Source organism: Cupressus sempervirens, chromosome 6 (assembly GCF_028749045.1).
Source record: "Cupressus sempervirens isolate cs-2001-9-10 chromosome 6, ASM2874904v1, whole genome shotgun sequence".
In the NCBI taxonomy this organism is placed as follows: domain Eukaryota; kingdom Viridiplantae; phylum Streptophyta; class Pinopsida; order Cupressales; family Cupressaceae; genus Cupressus; species Cupressus sempervirens.
Window position 1 is genome coordinate 665,920,272 of NC_143123.1, and position 17,835 is coordinate 665,938,106.

General features: G+C 37.3%; 1 protein-coding gene across 1 annotated transcript in view; it reads right to left on the bottom strand.

Annotated features, from left to right (window-relative positions):
• Positions 1 to 17,835, bottom strand: part of LOC149553950 (coatomer subunit zeta-1-like) — a 68,210-nt gene that overhangs the window by 29,097 nt on the left and 21,278 nt on the right. The window contains exon 3 of the mRNA XM_089789287.1: positions 3,276 to 3,423. Coding sequence (XP_089645413.1) covers positions 3,276 to 3,423 — 148 coding nt within the window. The remainder of the gene's footprint in view (positions 1 to 3,275; positions 3,424 to 17,835) is intronic.

Sequence of the window (17,835 nt, forward strand, 5' to 3'; positions counted from 1 at the left end):
TTCCTTAAACTTTCGTAATAAATTAGATACAACCCTTATGGAAGCGTAATTCCAAATGCATTGAAGTCTGGAATGAAATATACTATCCAAGGATATTTTCCAAATAGCCTCAAGAACCTAATCTTCTGGTCACAGTTGTGATAAGCATACTAAGCAACGAATCTATGCATAGAATGGATTGCAGCAAGTTTCAATATTTATCATGATGATATCTTGTTTGAAATTACAGAGTGAACTTCTTTAAATTAGCCTTGTTCATGACAGGTGATAACCAAGTAACCATGGTATGGATCCATAAATCATTTTGCCACTGGATAATAGAATCAATTTTGAAATTTTTAAGAGAACATAGTCATGTAATCACAGATTGTGAAATGCTAGATGCATGTAATCTTCTTGTATAATTGACAGAACCGGTTGGAGAATTCCGAACACTTGGAACTCACCTGACCGTGTAGCCAAGGAAATGGGTAATGAGGTGAGAGAAAGGAATCTGTAATAACATGAAACAGTAATCAGTTATGACATATCAATGTTTATCATTTTTTTTTAATATGAATTATTTAATAGCTCATGCATGATCCTATTAATGTAACTCTTGTTGTTGAGTCAGGTGGTGTAGATACCAGGATTGCTCGGTAGATGACAGATGTTCCAAGTCCAAATTCCGGGTAGGGAGGGCCTTTCTCATTAGAGATTGTGTGGAGAATAAGTTAAGGTCTGAGGTTGGGTGGTTAAGCCCCTGACAATGTTTCACCTCTCCCCAGGTTGCGGACATACAACTGAAAAAAGATAAGCTATACATTAAATTGTTGTTGAAAATAGGTAGTGTTACTTTTATGACGTACATGCAAGATGAAGTTAAGAATAATTGAGTTTTATCATCATTACGGTTACTTTACACTTAGTTGAGAGAGATAGATTTATCTGATGGATTGTTATCTCAATCTTTTATTTATATGAATATTGAATATGAGCATATCTTTTAATCTTGAGTTGTTGCCACAGTAAAGCAAACGGAAGGAAAGGAATGATACAGTGATATCTAGAGCCCTAAATGATATCGTGGTATCTGAAACGTTAATTGATTCGGTGGTATCTGAAGCCCTAATTGATCCAGCAGTATCTAATGCCTTAAATGATCCAATGGTAATTGAAGCTCTAAGTGACATAGTGGTATGTGATGCCCTAATTTTATATAGTGGTATTTAATGGTAATCAACATTTGATTTTGATAGAGCAGTATTGGATGGAAGTCATTATATGATATTGTTATAGTAGTATTTGTAGACTAATTTGGGTGATTGCAAAAACATCCCTACAATGATTTATCGATTCAAATTCCATGGTATATGGATTTTAATTTCTATACTAAATTCATTGATGATGTTTTGAGTTCTTAGTTAAGAAATTTTGTTTAATTGTTTTTAACGGTAAATCTCTTTCACGTGAACATGACTATTATAATTGTCTTCCTATGAAATTAAAGTAATAACTGAATTTCTCAAGTATGTTAGTTGTTATTTAAGACTCGGGAAATCGGGATGTTCTATATATATATATCACATATTTTAATCATGATAAATACCTTAAGCAAATATTATTTGTAATAACTAATGAGAGTTAAAGAGACATGTCTCTTAATATTATATACATGTTCATTGAGAAGGTAACATGAAACACACAGAAAAAGTAGTGCTATTACAAGTTACAGCAGTAAACTACTTTCATACATACAGTGGGATCTTTAACACCCCTTATATCTCACTTATTGTGGATCAAAATGACATGAAGTTGCCACCATAGATTGCCCCTTATTTTATCACTACAAGCTATTGATTCTCATCATATTCTTGTGTTTTTGTAAAGCTATTGTCTAACATCCTTGGAAGCTTTAGGACTTTGGAGGCTTGATGAAGCATTGTTTTGGAGCTTTGGGGTAGCTTTTTGAAATCTCTTTGAGCATTTTTTTGTCCCTTCTAATGGATTCATCAAGTTTTTCATCTTGATGTGATGTTGTCCATTCTCCCTCTTCAGCCATTAGCTTTTTGAACCTCATTTAGGCCCCTTTTCCTCCTACACCATGTGTCCTTATGTCCCTCTTCATGTCCAAAACATTTCCATTTCTTTATATGCCCTTCCACCCTCATTTTCCTCTCTCCTTGTGTCCTCTTCTATCACCAAATTTCATCCTTGTTGCCATTTGTATCCTTCTAGGATTTTACTTTTATTGTTCTCATGGTTATTAGTATCTATGAAGGAATCCCTATGAATAACAAATATTTATGATCGCAAAAGATATTTACCCACTTTTGATTGGTGTTTTATGCAATAATGTTTTTGCTTAGCAGACAATAAAATAAAAACTTGGCTCATGATCATAGAACATAAATACTAATACATCCAACCTAAAGTATATATCATGGTTGAAAGTATCTGCAATATATCCTGCCTCACTTCAGGATACGATATAGTCACCCAAAAAATCACAGCAAGTTTTTCATTGCCACGCGCAATGTTGTTCAGGAGAACCCGCAGTTTCTCTGAAAAAATGGAGACAGAGATCTTAATACATAAATAGTTAAACATAAAATAGGGTTTTCTCATTCATTTTCCTATCCACAATGTTGAGGCTGCAAGTTCAGCCACAAGTCAAATTTGGCATAACCCTATATAATTCTATGTTAATTTTCTAAGTCCTAATTGCTATGTATTTGATTAATATATAATGGAAATCTGAAATCAGTATATGTTCTACAAATTTGGTGTAAATGTGTGTGTTTTTAGGAATATTTTAAGAAATTATATGTTTTTAAATGTTCAATAGAACTTTTGATTTCTTTGCCAAGTTTTTGGCAATTCTGAGTTTTTCATAAATTCTGGACCGATCGAGTTATTAATATAATACATAACTGAATAATAATGAAACGTGTTACAGAATTGCAGCAAATTATTGAAGACGTGATTTTCTTCATTACTACATTACCAGAAAACCAATGGCAATGAATGGAAAAAATGTGAACTACAGAAATGCAGAGAAAAGTACAGCATATCCAGCTTGATGCTTGAACTCCTAAGCAGAGTAAGAATCATTGGACACAGTACACTATTCTTCCAAAGTGAAATTAATTGAGCTGTAACGCACTCTGGCTATTCACAGACCATATTTTTCTACAAACAGCAATATAAAACTGATTTTATAAAATGGGGAATAAAATCTATATTGTTTGTTCTTAGCTCAAAGGAGTATGTAACCAAACAAAGCAGCAGCATACCTGAGCAAAGTAGAAACTGCATCAAAAAAACCTTGAAGAACTGTTGCTAAAATGAGCTCATTCTCATTTTCACCCCCAGTGACAAAAAAGTGTAGATCTGAGATGAACTTGTAGACAACGATGTAGCCATCAAACATTCCAATTTCAGCTGCATAATGAACTGATTAATTAAAAAAAGCTCCAAAAAGAAATAAATGCATATTGACACAATATGTTTGTGTACCATTAGAAGCCAAATTTAAAAATGTCAAAATTCAAACAAAGAAATGCATTAAAATATATTGACTAAACCTAATATGAAAAGTAGGTTATTCCTCGTTGACATATCTGTGTAATAAATTTCAGAAATTTACAAAAACAGCAGCAAAACAGAAAATGACAATTTAAATTAATTAAAATAAATGGCCATAAATGCCCTAAAAAGGACAAGGGAGCTCAAAGTACAGCTGGCAGAGCTACCTAAGAAGATGAATTTACTAAATTAAATTAAATTCCACAAATTTGACATGGCCGATCAATAGAACACCATGTTTCAAGAAAATTAAAATAGTGCTCCGTGCATGGTTCCTTGCTCAATTGGAAACATGGACTCATGGTGTACTGCTCTAGATTACCTTTCCTCTCTTTTGTCTAATGTGTCATTCTTGTGAGACTAACTACATTGAATCAGTGAAATTTGAATCTTTCTTTCGTTTATGTGAGCACGGCCTCCATAATCTTCGTCAGAAAAGAAGACTGTAGGATATCTGTTTAGATTTAGGTTACTTGAGGCTATGCCCCAAGTTTGAAGTATATATGCCATAGTTAAGCCCCCGTTTTGAAGATTGGGAGAGTGATTTCTTATTGTTTCATTCATTGTCTAGTTATTGACAACTCCTACATTTTAACTTCTCAGTTTTTCATCTATCATGGATAACAGATGTATTACTATATATTTTAGTTTGCTATCCAAAAAACAGTGACTCATCAATGTCATATTTTTGCATCTCAAAATATGTATATGATGCATAATGCACTTGTAATTGACCGTCGTCATTATGTAAAACATTTAACAGTTCCACGTGCTTTCTACTCCTCTCTATATAGATATATAAAGACAAGATTTCCACAATGCAAAGTAAACCTGATTCCTTGTAAACGTACACTAGATATAGACCTAAACACAAGCTGTTTGATCCTGCTTTATCATTTGCATCATTGTGTAATTTTATTTCTGGATTTGATTGTGTAAGTTTTTTTAGCATCAGTGTTTCAATTCACACATTGTGTAATTTTATTTCTGGATTTGATTGTGTAAGATTTTTTAGCATCAGTGTTTCAAATCACACTCCGTGATCCGTTCTTGCATTCTCTCATCCTGATGATGGATCACGGAGTGTCATCCAAAACATTGATGCTAAAAAACTTACACAATCGAATCCAGAAATAAAATTACACATTTCAAATAGAACGTGGAAATCTGATAATGTTAATTTGCATCATTTTCATAGCATCTTGATTCGTCGTTGACTTATTCATTGTTTCAACTTTCACAATCTCCTTATTCTGGAGTTATATTCTCCAGTTTTAAATCTATCATGAAGCACAGTTATGCCATCATATAGTCATTTTAGTTTGACATCATGGAAAGCAATGAATCATCAATTTTATCCTTCTTATCTCAAAATATGTATTTTGATGCATTGCAGGATATACACTTACTTGTAATTGATTATACTGGTTATTTAAAATATCCTGCAGCTCTTTAAGATTCTATATTTCTCCATATATAAAGACTAGATTTTTAAAGTGCATAGTTATAGTCAGAGATCTTATGGATTAATCTGAGTTGTCCATCTCGACCTTAATCCCATGATGCCTACTACCTGCATTGAAATGTCCCCCTTTCAAAATAGGATTTAATAATAAACAATAATAATATATTTAAAATATAAAAGAATTAAAAATAAAAGAATAAATTAAAATTTAGTTAATTTAATGTAGGGTCAATAGGCATGAAATTAAAAGCTATGACTCCCTCAAACATGAGATATAAAAAGGGAGAAGATAACTTTGTTTGAAAGGGGATGTAACAACCACTTTTCTCGGGTCTTAACTAACATCATATCATATCAAAGAAATACAGTTAATACTTTGTTGTGAGGTTCTCACACCATCGCCCCAAATTCTTTGGGGGGCCCCTTCTTTTGATCACCTCGGCAAATTTTTGGATTGTCCAAAATTTTTGAGTTTTGAAAATTTCATGCCTTGGCACCTTCAGGAAAAATGTGGGGAGGCTTAGTTTACTTTCACCCGGCTTCACTTGATTTTCCAGAGCAACCAATTTCATCCTTAGGCCGAACAAAATTTTAAAGACCAATATTTGGCAGGATAAAATTGTAAATTTGTACTTAGACGTTTTCTTTTGAAAATCCGAATATAATTGTGTAAATTTGAATAATCTTTCAAAAGAGGAAATTTTGTTAGTCTTGAGTTTTGGAAAATCTCAAATTTTTCTTAGGTGAAAATTTTAATTTTGTAGAAATTAGGCTAAGTTGCAAAAAATTGATTTTTGGCTCTAGAAGCAATTTTATTTTATTTTTGTCAAAAAAAAATTATTGGCATAACAAAATCAATTTGGGTAAAAAATTGCAAAAAATTGGCTTTAATAGATTAAAATTGCCTTGAAAACTTTTTGCCTTTAATGAAATTGGTAATTTAATATTGAAAAATGGCTTTTAGTTAGCCAAAATCCAATTTTAATGACATATTAATTACTAAATCCTCATTAAATGGAAATATTTAACATCTCCAAGACACCATTTAATTTTCTTTTGCAATTTAGAACTAATTGGCAATTTTAAAAGGCAATTTTCATTTTGGCAAAATTAATATTTAGCTAAATATTTAATTGTGGGCCATAATTTTGCATTAATTATTGTTTTTCTTGCTCCCAGAGTCCAAGTCAGCTAGCTTGGGGGGAGTAAGAAAGTTGGGTATAAGAGGAGGCCTCTCTCCCATTTCTTCCTCACTTCTCACTTCTCCTTCTCAAGGCGTGGCAATTTTGCAAGAGCAGATCTGCACTCTTCTTGCTTGGCGAATTTTGTGGGAGCCGAAATTTGTGGAAGCCGAAATTTGTGGAGGCCGAATTTTGTGAGGGAGCCAAAATTTGTGGAAGATAAAATTCTGATTTTTGCAAGAGGCTGCGATTTTTGCCCTGGGTTTGAAGTTCTTTGAGGTCTAGTCCTAATTCCAAAAAGTCGTTGTAAGATTATTGGCTAAGCTGAATTTTCATCATCTAGAGTTGCAAGGGGTCCTTAAGCTGACATCCTTATTTCGTTCTAGTCTAAGAATTGCTTCCCTTGGTTCTACTTGCCTTCTGGTCCACCACTCTACCATCCCGTAATAGGGCGACGAGTATGGAGGATGTTAGTGCAAGTAAAAATCCCAAGCGGACAAACACTAAGAAAGACAAAGAGGATATGATGCCCAAAACACCCTTCTTCTCGAAAATGGAGAGAATAATCGACACCAATATCGGTACAGTGGACATGATACGGATGAAGGACAAACTAAAGGAAGGACAATCCCCCTTGGCTATTGGTAAAGGTAATTTCAAATCATTTAGAGTTGCAAGGGGTCCTTAAGCTGACATCTTTCTTTCATTCTAGTCTAAGGATTGCTTCCCTTGGTTCTACTTGCCTTCTGGTCCACCACTCTACCATCTCGTAATAGGGCGACAAGATGGCGGATGTTAGTACAAGCAAGAATCCTAAGGGGGCAAACACTAAGAAAGACAAAAAGGATATGATGCCCAAAACACCCTTCTTCTTGAAAATGAGGCAAATAACCAATACCAATGGCGGTACCATAAAAAGAAATACAAAAGGCAGTTGCACATCATAGCCCAAGCGTCGACACTTCTATTTTAACCATGATGAGCAACATTTGAGTGGCACTCGATTTTGAGGATATCAAAGAAGAGGATGTCAACGAGATAGATTTTGGATTGAGGTTGGGTGAGTTAGGAAAGGTTGCTATCAAGAAGAAGCATTTGGGCACCCTTTCCTCTCTCAATGCTTTTATTGGATTTGTGAAAGAATATGAGAAAGGTCACAAAAAAATACTACAAGCAACAAACGGCGTGGCAAAGTCAGCAGAACTCAGGGCAAAGCACACACCTTGTCCTCCTATGGAAGAAGTTAATGAAAGGCTAGCTAAGTTCATTGCCTTAGCTAAGAAAATGAAAGAAAAGGGAAGATTTATATTAGAAGATCATTTGATGTAAGCCCAAGTGGCAATTTCTCTTTCTTCTAGAATAGGACAAGTGTCTATTTCTGATTGGCCACCATTTTGGTGTCTTCTCATTGGTTGTCACTTTTTGCACTTTTTTCATTGGTCCATTGATGAGGTGGCAACTTCTCATTGGCCGATGGGGTGGCAACCCTAATTAGGGTTTTTAGGATCCAATCTCGGTTGTTGATCTTGTTTTGATCTCCACCGTCTATTGTATTTTTGGCCCCTATATAAGGCCATTTGCTCTCATTTGTAAAGTGTTGGAGAAATTGTTGCGAAGATAATACCAAAATTGCTCTCTTTTTCATTGTTGCGATTTGCATGTTGATTAAGAACATTGGGTGTTATTGCATGTTTTCTACTTCCAAGTAGTTAGATTTCCTTTCAAGTTGTTGAAGCAAATTTTATTTAAAGTTGTTTAAGTGAGGTTAAAGTAGATGGATAGTTGTATGGTAGCTTTGATAAATGTTTGATAGGGGTCAATACTAGACCACTAGCATCCTAGCGGCTGGTTGAGAAGCTTTGTGTAGCAAACTAGTTTATTATTCATTCGAATCATTGCACCTGTGGAAGTGAGGCCGCTGGTCAGCTCTCATTAGGTTCGATCTCCATCCATTTGCTAACCTTCCATTCATAGTAGAAGTAAAATAGTGAGCAGATGGGTAGTCGAAGTTTAGGGAAAGGAGTTAGAGGAGTAAGTCGAGTATTAGAACACATCCATTCACCTTCCACCAACATCGCTTTCCCATCAACATCATCGGCAAACTCATCTTCCATCATCACCACCATCAACATTATCTACCACGTTTCACAAACGAAACCACCATCACCTTCATCCCGCCAAAGTCCAAGTCATCCTCAACAATTTGCATAAGGCCGCCTAAGTGATTAACAGCAAATCGCATCAATAAAACTGAACGAGTATCCACAAGAGTAAGGAACATTGGAGTTATTCTCATATTCCATGAGCAATAACTTTTCAAGAGAGGAATTGTATATTTGATACTCCATATCAAATGTTCAATTACTAATATATTATGTAAGTGATACAAAACTCGCATCAACATTATCTGGCGCTAGGAGGGCATGAATTTAAATTCATTCTTGAGGAAATTGGAGCATTGTTGAGGCACATACCCTCCATCGTCGCGCCATCAACATTATCTGGCGCTAGAAGGAGGGCCAAAAATTTTAATTTTGAGGATTTATTGGCATTCAGTTATGAAGAATGGTGCTTCCTAGATTAAATCAGCCTAGAGCAACTTGGAGAACACTTCATGATCACATTGTAGCTAGTTTATGCTCAACTGCTTGGGAGGAAAGTGAGAACACTAGAGAGTACCTAGACACCGTTGACGTGCTAAATCAAGAAGAAAGGAAAGCAAGATATTGAAAGGAGAATCCAAAGGAGATTAGAACATCAAACAGAATTGGAAAGGAAGCTTGAGAGAGAAAGGAAAGCACAAAGACAAGCTCAAGTTATTGTTGAAGAGAACTTGAATTAGAGACAATCAAGCTGGGATTATTTTCAAGCTGGATAGAAAGATTGGGTCTTTTTCCCCCGAGAGATTTGAGAGACTGATATCTAATAGAAGGTAAAGGATACTGAGAAATACACCACACCAAGAAGAGGACTTACTTGTGTTGGAATCTCCCAAGAAACCAAGGAATCGTTGGGTAGCTGATACCTCAAACTTAGCTAGCCCCTCAAGTAGTCTACCAATCCAGGCTCCAAGCAGTCCACCAGTTTAGGCTCAAATTAATCCACCGATTCAGACCCTAGTCAATCAGCCAGTTCAAGCTCAGATCAATCAACCAACAATGGCTCAACCACCATGGATCCAAAACAACGCCTCACCCCTCTTATTCCAACAATACCATGATCTACCAAAGAATCTGGCAGTATTTTGCTCCAAGTTTTTTATGAATGATCCTAATCATACAACAAACGAGCATATCAAGGTATTCCAAGAGGCATTGTGCAATAGAAGAATTCAAGAGGAAGATGTCGCGTATAGGCTTTTCTCTTATTCACTGGGGTAAGAAGTTTATTACTGGTTTGTCAATTTACCAACATCATCAATAACAGGATGGGTTCAACTCAAGGAAGCCTTTCTTGCAAAGTTTGGTATGCCCATCACACCACTGGAGTTACATAGAAGGTGTGTGGACGTAAGGAGGCATGATAGGGAAACAATAAGTTCCTTCTATGATCATTTCCATAAGGCTTATACGAGACTGCAAGCCCCTAACACAATGACAGAAGCCGGTGCATTGGAAGCATACTACAGTGCCTTAGGCAACCAGACGGCTATGTTCACGAGAATGGCAAATCCTGCTCCCACAACGTTAACTGAGGCCTACACTAAAGCAATTGAGATAGGAAGGCAATTAGGCCAACAAGGAATGGAACCCCAAGGTGTAAGATATCCAAACAATCCTGTTCCACAGCTTGCATACCAGGCGCCTGCAAATTAGTTAGTGGTACAACCAGGGCCTCCATTATCTCAAGCACCACCATCAGTACCAGTTTATCTGCAAGGTGCAAGTTCCTCCACAAGGACGCAAGAAGAAAAGGATGAGATGAAAGAGTTAATTGACCAAGTCAAGAAGCTGTCTACGGAAGTCACCTATTTGAGAAACCAGAACAATCAACTCCAAAGTTCCCAAAGAAATAATCAAGGGAATAATTACCAAAATCAAGGTGGAGGTTATCAAGGAGGATATTAAAGAAACCATCAAGAACGAGGATACCAGAGGAATTATCAAGACAAAGACTACCAAAGGAATAACCAAGGTGGTAGTTACCAAAGGAACTATCAAAACAATAACTACCAAGGTAACAATCAGTCACAAGACCAAGGATACAACAATCAATCCAACTAGAGGAGAACTTGGAACACGGGTCCAAACAATGGAAATGTGGTGTCGCCACTTGATAATCAAGCTTCAGCAGATAATAGACCAGTGGACCAAATATTCTTGGCTAAGTCCGCCATGTCCAAGTATTGCAGATTCCATGAGATGGATCAACATTCAGAGTTAGGGTGTGCGGAATTCAAGAGAGCATCCGACCTGTTTCAAAACATAATAGATGAATCAAATAACCAGGAAGATGTTAAGGTTACGGGGCATGAGATTATCCCATCCCCAGGATATGATCAATCTCTGACTTTTGAGGAGTTTTCATTCCCACCAGAATTTGAAGCTTATGAAGAACCCCAAGGGAGATTTCCTCCCGAGTCAGCAAACGGACCTATTGATGAGGTAGTAGATCAGAAGGGATATGGCAATGGGTCGGATTTTTCTTTCCCACCTTTGGAAGATACTGTTCTAGTTCAAGGAACAGGTGGGAACCAAACATTTCAACAACTAGCTAGCAATGCTAGGTCCTATCAAAGGAACAACAGGAGAAATGATGGACCCTTCACATCCTCCATACCCCCAAATAATTTCAATACGCCTCCACACCCCGATGCGAGTAATATACCGAATTCTTCAAGGGATGCACCCAAATACACAAAAGGTAACCTTGGCAGTGGGAATGGACAACCGAGCTTTCAACAAAATACACAGCAGAACAATCAAGGTACTCAAAGAACGCAGAATGTCCAATCAACACAAGAAGCAAATAGAGGAAGAACTGGAAACGATGTCGTGAACAATGAAGAGTTGAAGAGATTAGGACAAAGCGTGACAAAGGAGATGAAGAAAGTTAAAATCAGTCTCCCTTTGTTCGAACTATTGAAGGAAGTGGAGATTAGAGACTCGTTCCTTGATAATTTGAAAGATAGTAAATCACAAAGATTCCACACTCAAGGTGCAACAACACAGACTCAAGGGAGGCCTCCTAATTCAGTGCATGTAATCCAAGACGCTCTAGGAGCAAATATGGTAAACTCGTCTCAAGACACTTCATCCGGAGAAATAGGAAGTTGTACACAGGAAATTGCATATGGTGATATCAGTGAGTTCAATAGACAACCGGGACCTCAACCAGTTTACGTGGCTCAAGGATCAACGCCTGTAGAACAACAAACTCAAAGGAGTCAAGACCTGATAAACAACAAACAAAAAGTAAAGGAGGAAAAGGTTACTCAACCAATAGATTTCGAAGTGAAGCCAAAGCAAGTGCATGACACCAGTAGTGTATTATCAAGGGAAGGATGAGCCAGCCCCATTTTTGCTGTCAGTAAGGATGTTCGGGAAATTGCTTCACAATTGCCTAATAGATTCAGGAGCATCAAGTAATGTCATGCTTTTGAACATTTGCAGAAGATTAGGAATCATGCCTTTGGGCTCCAACAAAAGGGTTACTCAATTAGATAAGACCGAAGTGTCAGGTAGGTGAGCTACACAACATACACATGCAGTTGGCATCCGATCCAAGAATGGAACACATGGTAGACATTTTCGTAGTAGATGTAGCCGATACCTATGGATTGATCCTAGGTAGAGATTGGGCTAGAAGATTGAATGGATATATGGCAACGGACTTCTCTCGCATGTGGCTCCCTTGGAAAGGACTAGCCAATCAAATCAGAATCAACAGCACCCCGAGGTTGAGATTGACAATCACAGAAAAGGACGAACCAAATGAAATATTGTTCATGGAAACAAATATGAGCACATACAGACCAAAGAAAGTAGAAGTATTGACTATGACCATCATGAGCGAAGGAAAGGATTCCACCGAGAACCCGATTGAGTCAGATCCAGATGCTTTGTCCGATGAGGGTAAAGGCATGTTTGAAAACTTCAAGAATTTCATGACTAGAACTATGCAGCAAGGAATGGAGTTCGGTAACCGAATGCCAGTAAGAGACTTATTATTACCCAACTAGTGCAGAATCCACAATGCATTCCACTCGGAATTATCTTGCTCTTTGTGTACAGTGGCCTTGGAACAACTTGAAAAGAGGATCCCGGGGACCCTAAAACGAGAAGATCAACATGGTGACCAAAAGGTTGAGATTCAACAAGTTGAGGAAGTGGAAAGTAGCATGATGGGTGAAATAAGGAACCAAATTACACCACCAAATGCAGAAATAAAAGAAGATGATGAAACGGATGAGTCGAAGAATTTACAAAAGGAGTATTTAGAAAGAAATGGAGTATGGACTCTAAGGTTTGATGGCTCCAAAACCAAGCAAGAAGCTGGAGCCGGATTTGAGTTAGTCAGCCCAACAGGGGCAACATATTTGGAGGCACACAGATTACAATTCCCCTGCACCAACAACATGGGAGAATACGAAGCATTGATTCTAGGCTTGTTGTGTGCTATCAAGAAAGGTGCCAAAATACTTCATGTACTCGGGGACTCATATCTAATAATTGAATAGATAAAGCAAAAGTTTGCTTGCCATGACAAGAGGTTGAAGAGTTATAGAAACCGAGTTTGGGATTTGATAGAAAGCTTTGATGCCTTCAACATCAAGTTCAGCTATAGAGCAAACAATCAAGTGGCAAATGCCCTCGCACAAACTGCAAGCTCACTAGCACCAATCAGATTGGATGGCTTGAAGATGTTTAGAGTTGAGTTGGCATCGGTTCCATCAGTACCAGACAACGTCAAGAATTTCCAAGCGTTCGAAGATGATAGACATATTCTTAAATTCTTGACCAATTCAGATATATTCACAACACAAATCATAGATGGTGAAGTGGATGAAGAAGCGGAGATTGACACAGAAGGAATTATGAGCCTAAAGACCAACACTATTCCAAAAGGAATGATTGAATTGGAAAGAATATTTGACATGGACCAATTCCATAAAACACAGTATCAACCTACGAGAGACGATGAGTGTGAAAAAGTTAATTTGGGAAAAAAGGATTGTCCCAAGATTGTCCACATTGGAAAAGTTTGCACACCTAAAGAGAAAGCAGACATATTGAATTTGATGAGGGAATTCTCTACCGTGATTGCTTGGGGATATGGAGATTTGAAGACATATGATCCCACCATTATTACACACACGATTCCACTGAAGGAAGGGAGAAAGCCATTTAGGTAGCAGCAAAGGCCAGTCAACCCTTTGTTGGAACCATTGATATATCAAGAAGTCAAGAAGTTGGTCGATGCACGAATCATCTTCCCAGTGAGACACTCAACGTGGGTCGCCAATCTTGTCCCAGTCGGGAAGAATGGAGAGATAAGGTTGTGTGTGGACTTCGGAAACCTAAATAGAGCATCAGAAAAAGACAATTACCCATTGCCATCATTGGACGAGGTTCTGCAAATTGTGAACAGAGCTAAAATGATGTCATTTATGGATGGATACTCGGGATACAATCAAGTGATAGTGTAAGAGGAAGATAGATTGAAAACGGCCTTCACCACGAAGTGGGGAACATTTGCATATAGAAGAATGACTTTTGGCCTAATCAACGCAGGCGCAACATTTTAAAGAGCTATGGACTATGCCTTTAAGGACTTAAAAGACAAATGCATTATCATTTACATGGACGACATGACAGTATTTTCAAAGAACAGAGAGGATCACATAATGGACCTGAGGAAAGTTTTCACAAGATGTAGAAGGTTTGGAATCTCTTTGAATCTGAAGAAATGCATGTTCAGAGTTATCGAAGGGAGGCTTCTAGGACATATGATTTCAAAGAAGGGTATAATGATAGATCCAGAGAGGGTGGAAGCAATTTCCAAACTTGGCATGCCAGGTAGCAAAAAGGAACTCAAATCTTTCTTTGGAAAGATCAACTTCATGAGGAAGTTCATATCTGCATTTGTTGAGATTGTGAAACCAATGAATGACATGTTGAAGAAGGAGGCAAAGCTAGATTGGAATCCAGCAGCGAAAAGGGCATTTGAGGAAATAAAACATGCTATTATCAATGCACCGGTCCTGGTAAGCCCGGATTATGAGAGGCCATTCAACATATATTCTTTCGCCTCTAATGACGCATGTGCGGCCATTTTAACACAAAAGAATAAGGAAGGTGAAGAGCATCTGATTGCATTCATGAGTGCACATTTCAAGGAGGCCGAATTGAACTACCCAAATGTGGAAAAACAAGCCTATGCCTTGGTGAAAGCAATAAAGAAATTCAAGCATTACATCTTGAGAAGCAAAGTACACGCAATCGTGCCTGACATAGTAGTAAAGACTTTGTTTATGCAAAGTGAACTTGGAGAAAGAAGAGGCAAGTGGGTCGCCACTATTCAAGAATATGACATAGAGATCCAACCAATGAAACTAGTCAGAGGACAACAATTAGCGCAGACCATGGCATCAGAAGGACCTGGACTTGTACAACAAGTTTATCAATTAGAGGAGGTACATTCTGATGAATGGTATCAGGACATTATCAACTATCTTTTAAATCACCGATGTCCTTCACATTTGAATCCAATACAAAAACGGGCGCTGAGATTTAAGAGAAGAAGATATATGCTACAAGGAGCAGTGTTGTACAAACAGAATCATGAAGGGGTATATTTGCGATGCGTCGGAAAGGAAGAAGCCAGGAACATCTTAGAACATTTTCATGAAAAATGGGGAATAGGACATGGATCAAATTTGGCCACAGAACATTGGATACTAAGAGTCAAATACTATTGGCCAACTTTGTTCAAAGACACTCACAAGCATGTGAAGACTTGTCATGTTTGCCAAACTACGGCGAAGAGACAAAGGAACCCAGCGATGCCTTTGCGGCCAATCATCGAGGTGAGACCTTTCATGATGTGGGGACTTGACTTCATTGGTTCCATCAATCCACCTTCTTCAGCACAACACAGGTATATTCTAACCGCAACTGACTATTGTACTCAGTGGTCAAAAGCCCAAGCTTTCAAGAATTGCACTGCTGAGATTGTCATTAAGTTCTTAGAAGAAACGATTACCACCAGGTTTGGTTGTCCTTCTGCCTTTGTATGTGATAATGGTTCTGCTTTTACTTCTTTAAAATTCCATACTTGGGCGTTTGACCATGGGATAATTTTAAAATTGTCATCAGGATACTATCCCCGTAGAAATGGCCTAGCAAAATCTACAAATAAGAAACTTTTGACCGTGATTGGAAAACTCTTAGATAGGAACCCAAGAGATTGGCACACAAAACTGAGATACGCCTTATGGGCAGACAGAACTAGAATAAAAGAGTCCATAGGAATCACACCTTATCATTTGGTTTATGGACAAGATCTTGTATTCCCGATCCAATTGAAAATTCCAACTTTGAGGTTCATACAGGAATACTATGATGAGGACGAAGATCGAGTCCTAGTTAGGTTGACTCAATTGATGCAGTTAGATGAGAAAAGAGATGAAGCCCTAGATAAATTTGCAAAACCTCAAGGGGTAGTGAAACGTTGGTTCGATAGAAGAGCACAAAATAAGGCCTTCAGGATCTCAGACTTGGTCTTATATTGGGACAAAGACCATAAGAAAAAAGGACAACATGACAAATTTGATAAACTATGGAAGGGTCCTTTCCAGATATCCGAGATCATCGAAGATAATGCATTTAGACTAAAGACACTCACTGGCGAGGATGTCCCATTGCCTGTCAATGGGCAATTCCTCAAGCATTATTTCCAAGCCTAGGACTCCTTCTGGAGCCCTTTTGTACATAGTTAGAATAGGTTTGCTTTCAATTGGTAGTTTGTTTGTTTTTCTATTCTTTAGAGTAGAGTTTGTCTTGGACCATTTGGCCCAAGGGTTTAGAGTAGTTTCCCTTTCAATTGGTTAAAATAGATTTCTTTCAGTTGTTTAGTTTAGATGTTGTGAGGAAGCTCGAGTTTGATTTGCATCAAGTCATTTGACTTGAAATCTTTTAGCTTCCCTTAGTTAGCAGTTTTGGTTTTGGGCCTTTGCAAATGCAAAAGAGGGTCCATGTTATCACTCGTGGGCGAGGTGTGTAGATTTTACATTTTTGGTGACGAAACGGAGTCCATCTCGTTCATTTCTTGAGTATATTTGACAAGGACCAAAGATTAAAGGATGTGTTTAGTCGTTGGTCTATGGTAGGACTTGTACTAAACTTGGGTTTAACTTGATAGAGGCTCTTGAGTTATCTCTAACATGGTTACAACATTCTACTCACACTTAATTTCTCTGAGTTCTTGATGTTTCGAAGTGAAATTGGACTTAGTAAAATCATACGCTTGCTTCAGCGCCATTGTGGTCTTCCAAACCCTCCGCAAGCTTCATTGTCTACAAACCAAACAAAAGATTGAAGAGAAAAGAAAAAAGAAAATATCATGAGAAAAGAGAAAAAGCATTATGAAGGTGAAAATAAAAGATGAAATTTGGTTCAAGGGTGTGCAATCATCTCTATCGGTGCTATAAAAATAATCACTAAAGGTAGATCCATGATTGTGGTGCAACAGCGATAACTCCGTTGTGGCTATAGACGCCTGACTGGCAGCGGGGCTCTATCCAGGTTGCTTTTGAAGTAAGGATACTAAAATAGCTAAGTTTGATGAATCTAAGAAATTATCAAGTTCTTGTCGAGCGGGGAATAAATCATTTGCACACACGTGTGTAACTTATAGTTAGGATGCTTAGGTTCAACTTGAGAGTTCTTTCCTTTGTTGAGTGCTTGTCCTTAAGTAGATCTGCGAATAAGCCATCCTGAGATTTGTGTTCTAAGTTATTCTATTCTTGAAACGTTCAGGAACATTTCACCTGTGGAGTCGCCAGATGTTGTGATGTTCTCACACCATCGCCCCAAATTCTTTGGGGACCCCCTTTTTTTGATCACCTCGACAAATTTTTGGGTTGTCCAAAATTTTTGAGTTTTGAAAATTTCATGCCTTGGCACCTTCAGGACAAATGTGGGGAGGCTTAGCTTATTTTCACCTGGCTTTGCTTGATGTTTCAGAGCAACCAATTTCATCCTTAGGCCAAACAAAATTTTTAAGAACAATATTTGGCAGGATAAAATTGTAAATTTGTACTTAGACGTTTTCTTTTGAAAATCCGAATATAATTGTGTAAATTTGAATAATCTTTCAAAAGAAGAAATTTTGTTAGACTTGAGTTTTGGGAAATCTCAAATTTTTTTTAGGTGAAAATTTTAATTTTGTTGAAATTAGGCTAAGTTGCAAAAAATTGATTTTTGGCTCTAGAAGCAATTTTAGTTTATTTTTGTCAAAAAAAAATTATTGGCATAGCAAAATCAATTTGGGTAAAAAATTGCAAAAAATTGGCTTTAATAGATTAAAATTGCCTTGAAAACTTTTTGCCTTTAATGAAATTGGTAATTTAATATTGAAAAATGGTTTTTGGTTAGCCAAAATCCAATTTTAATGACGTAT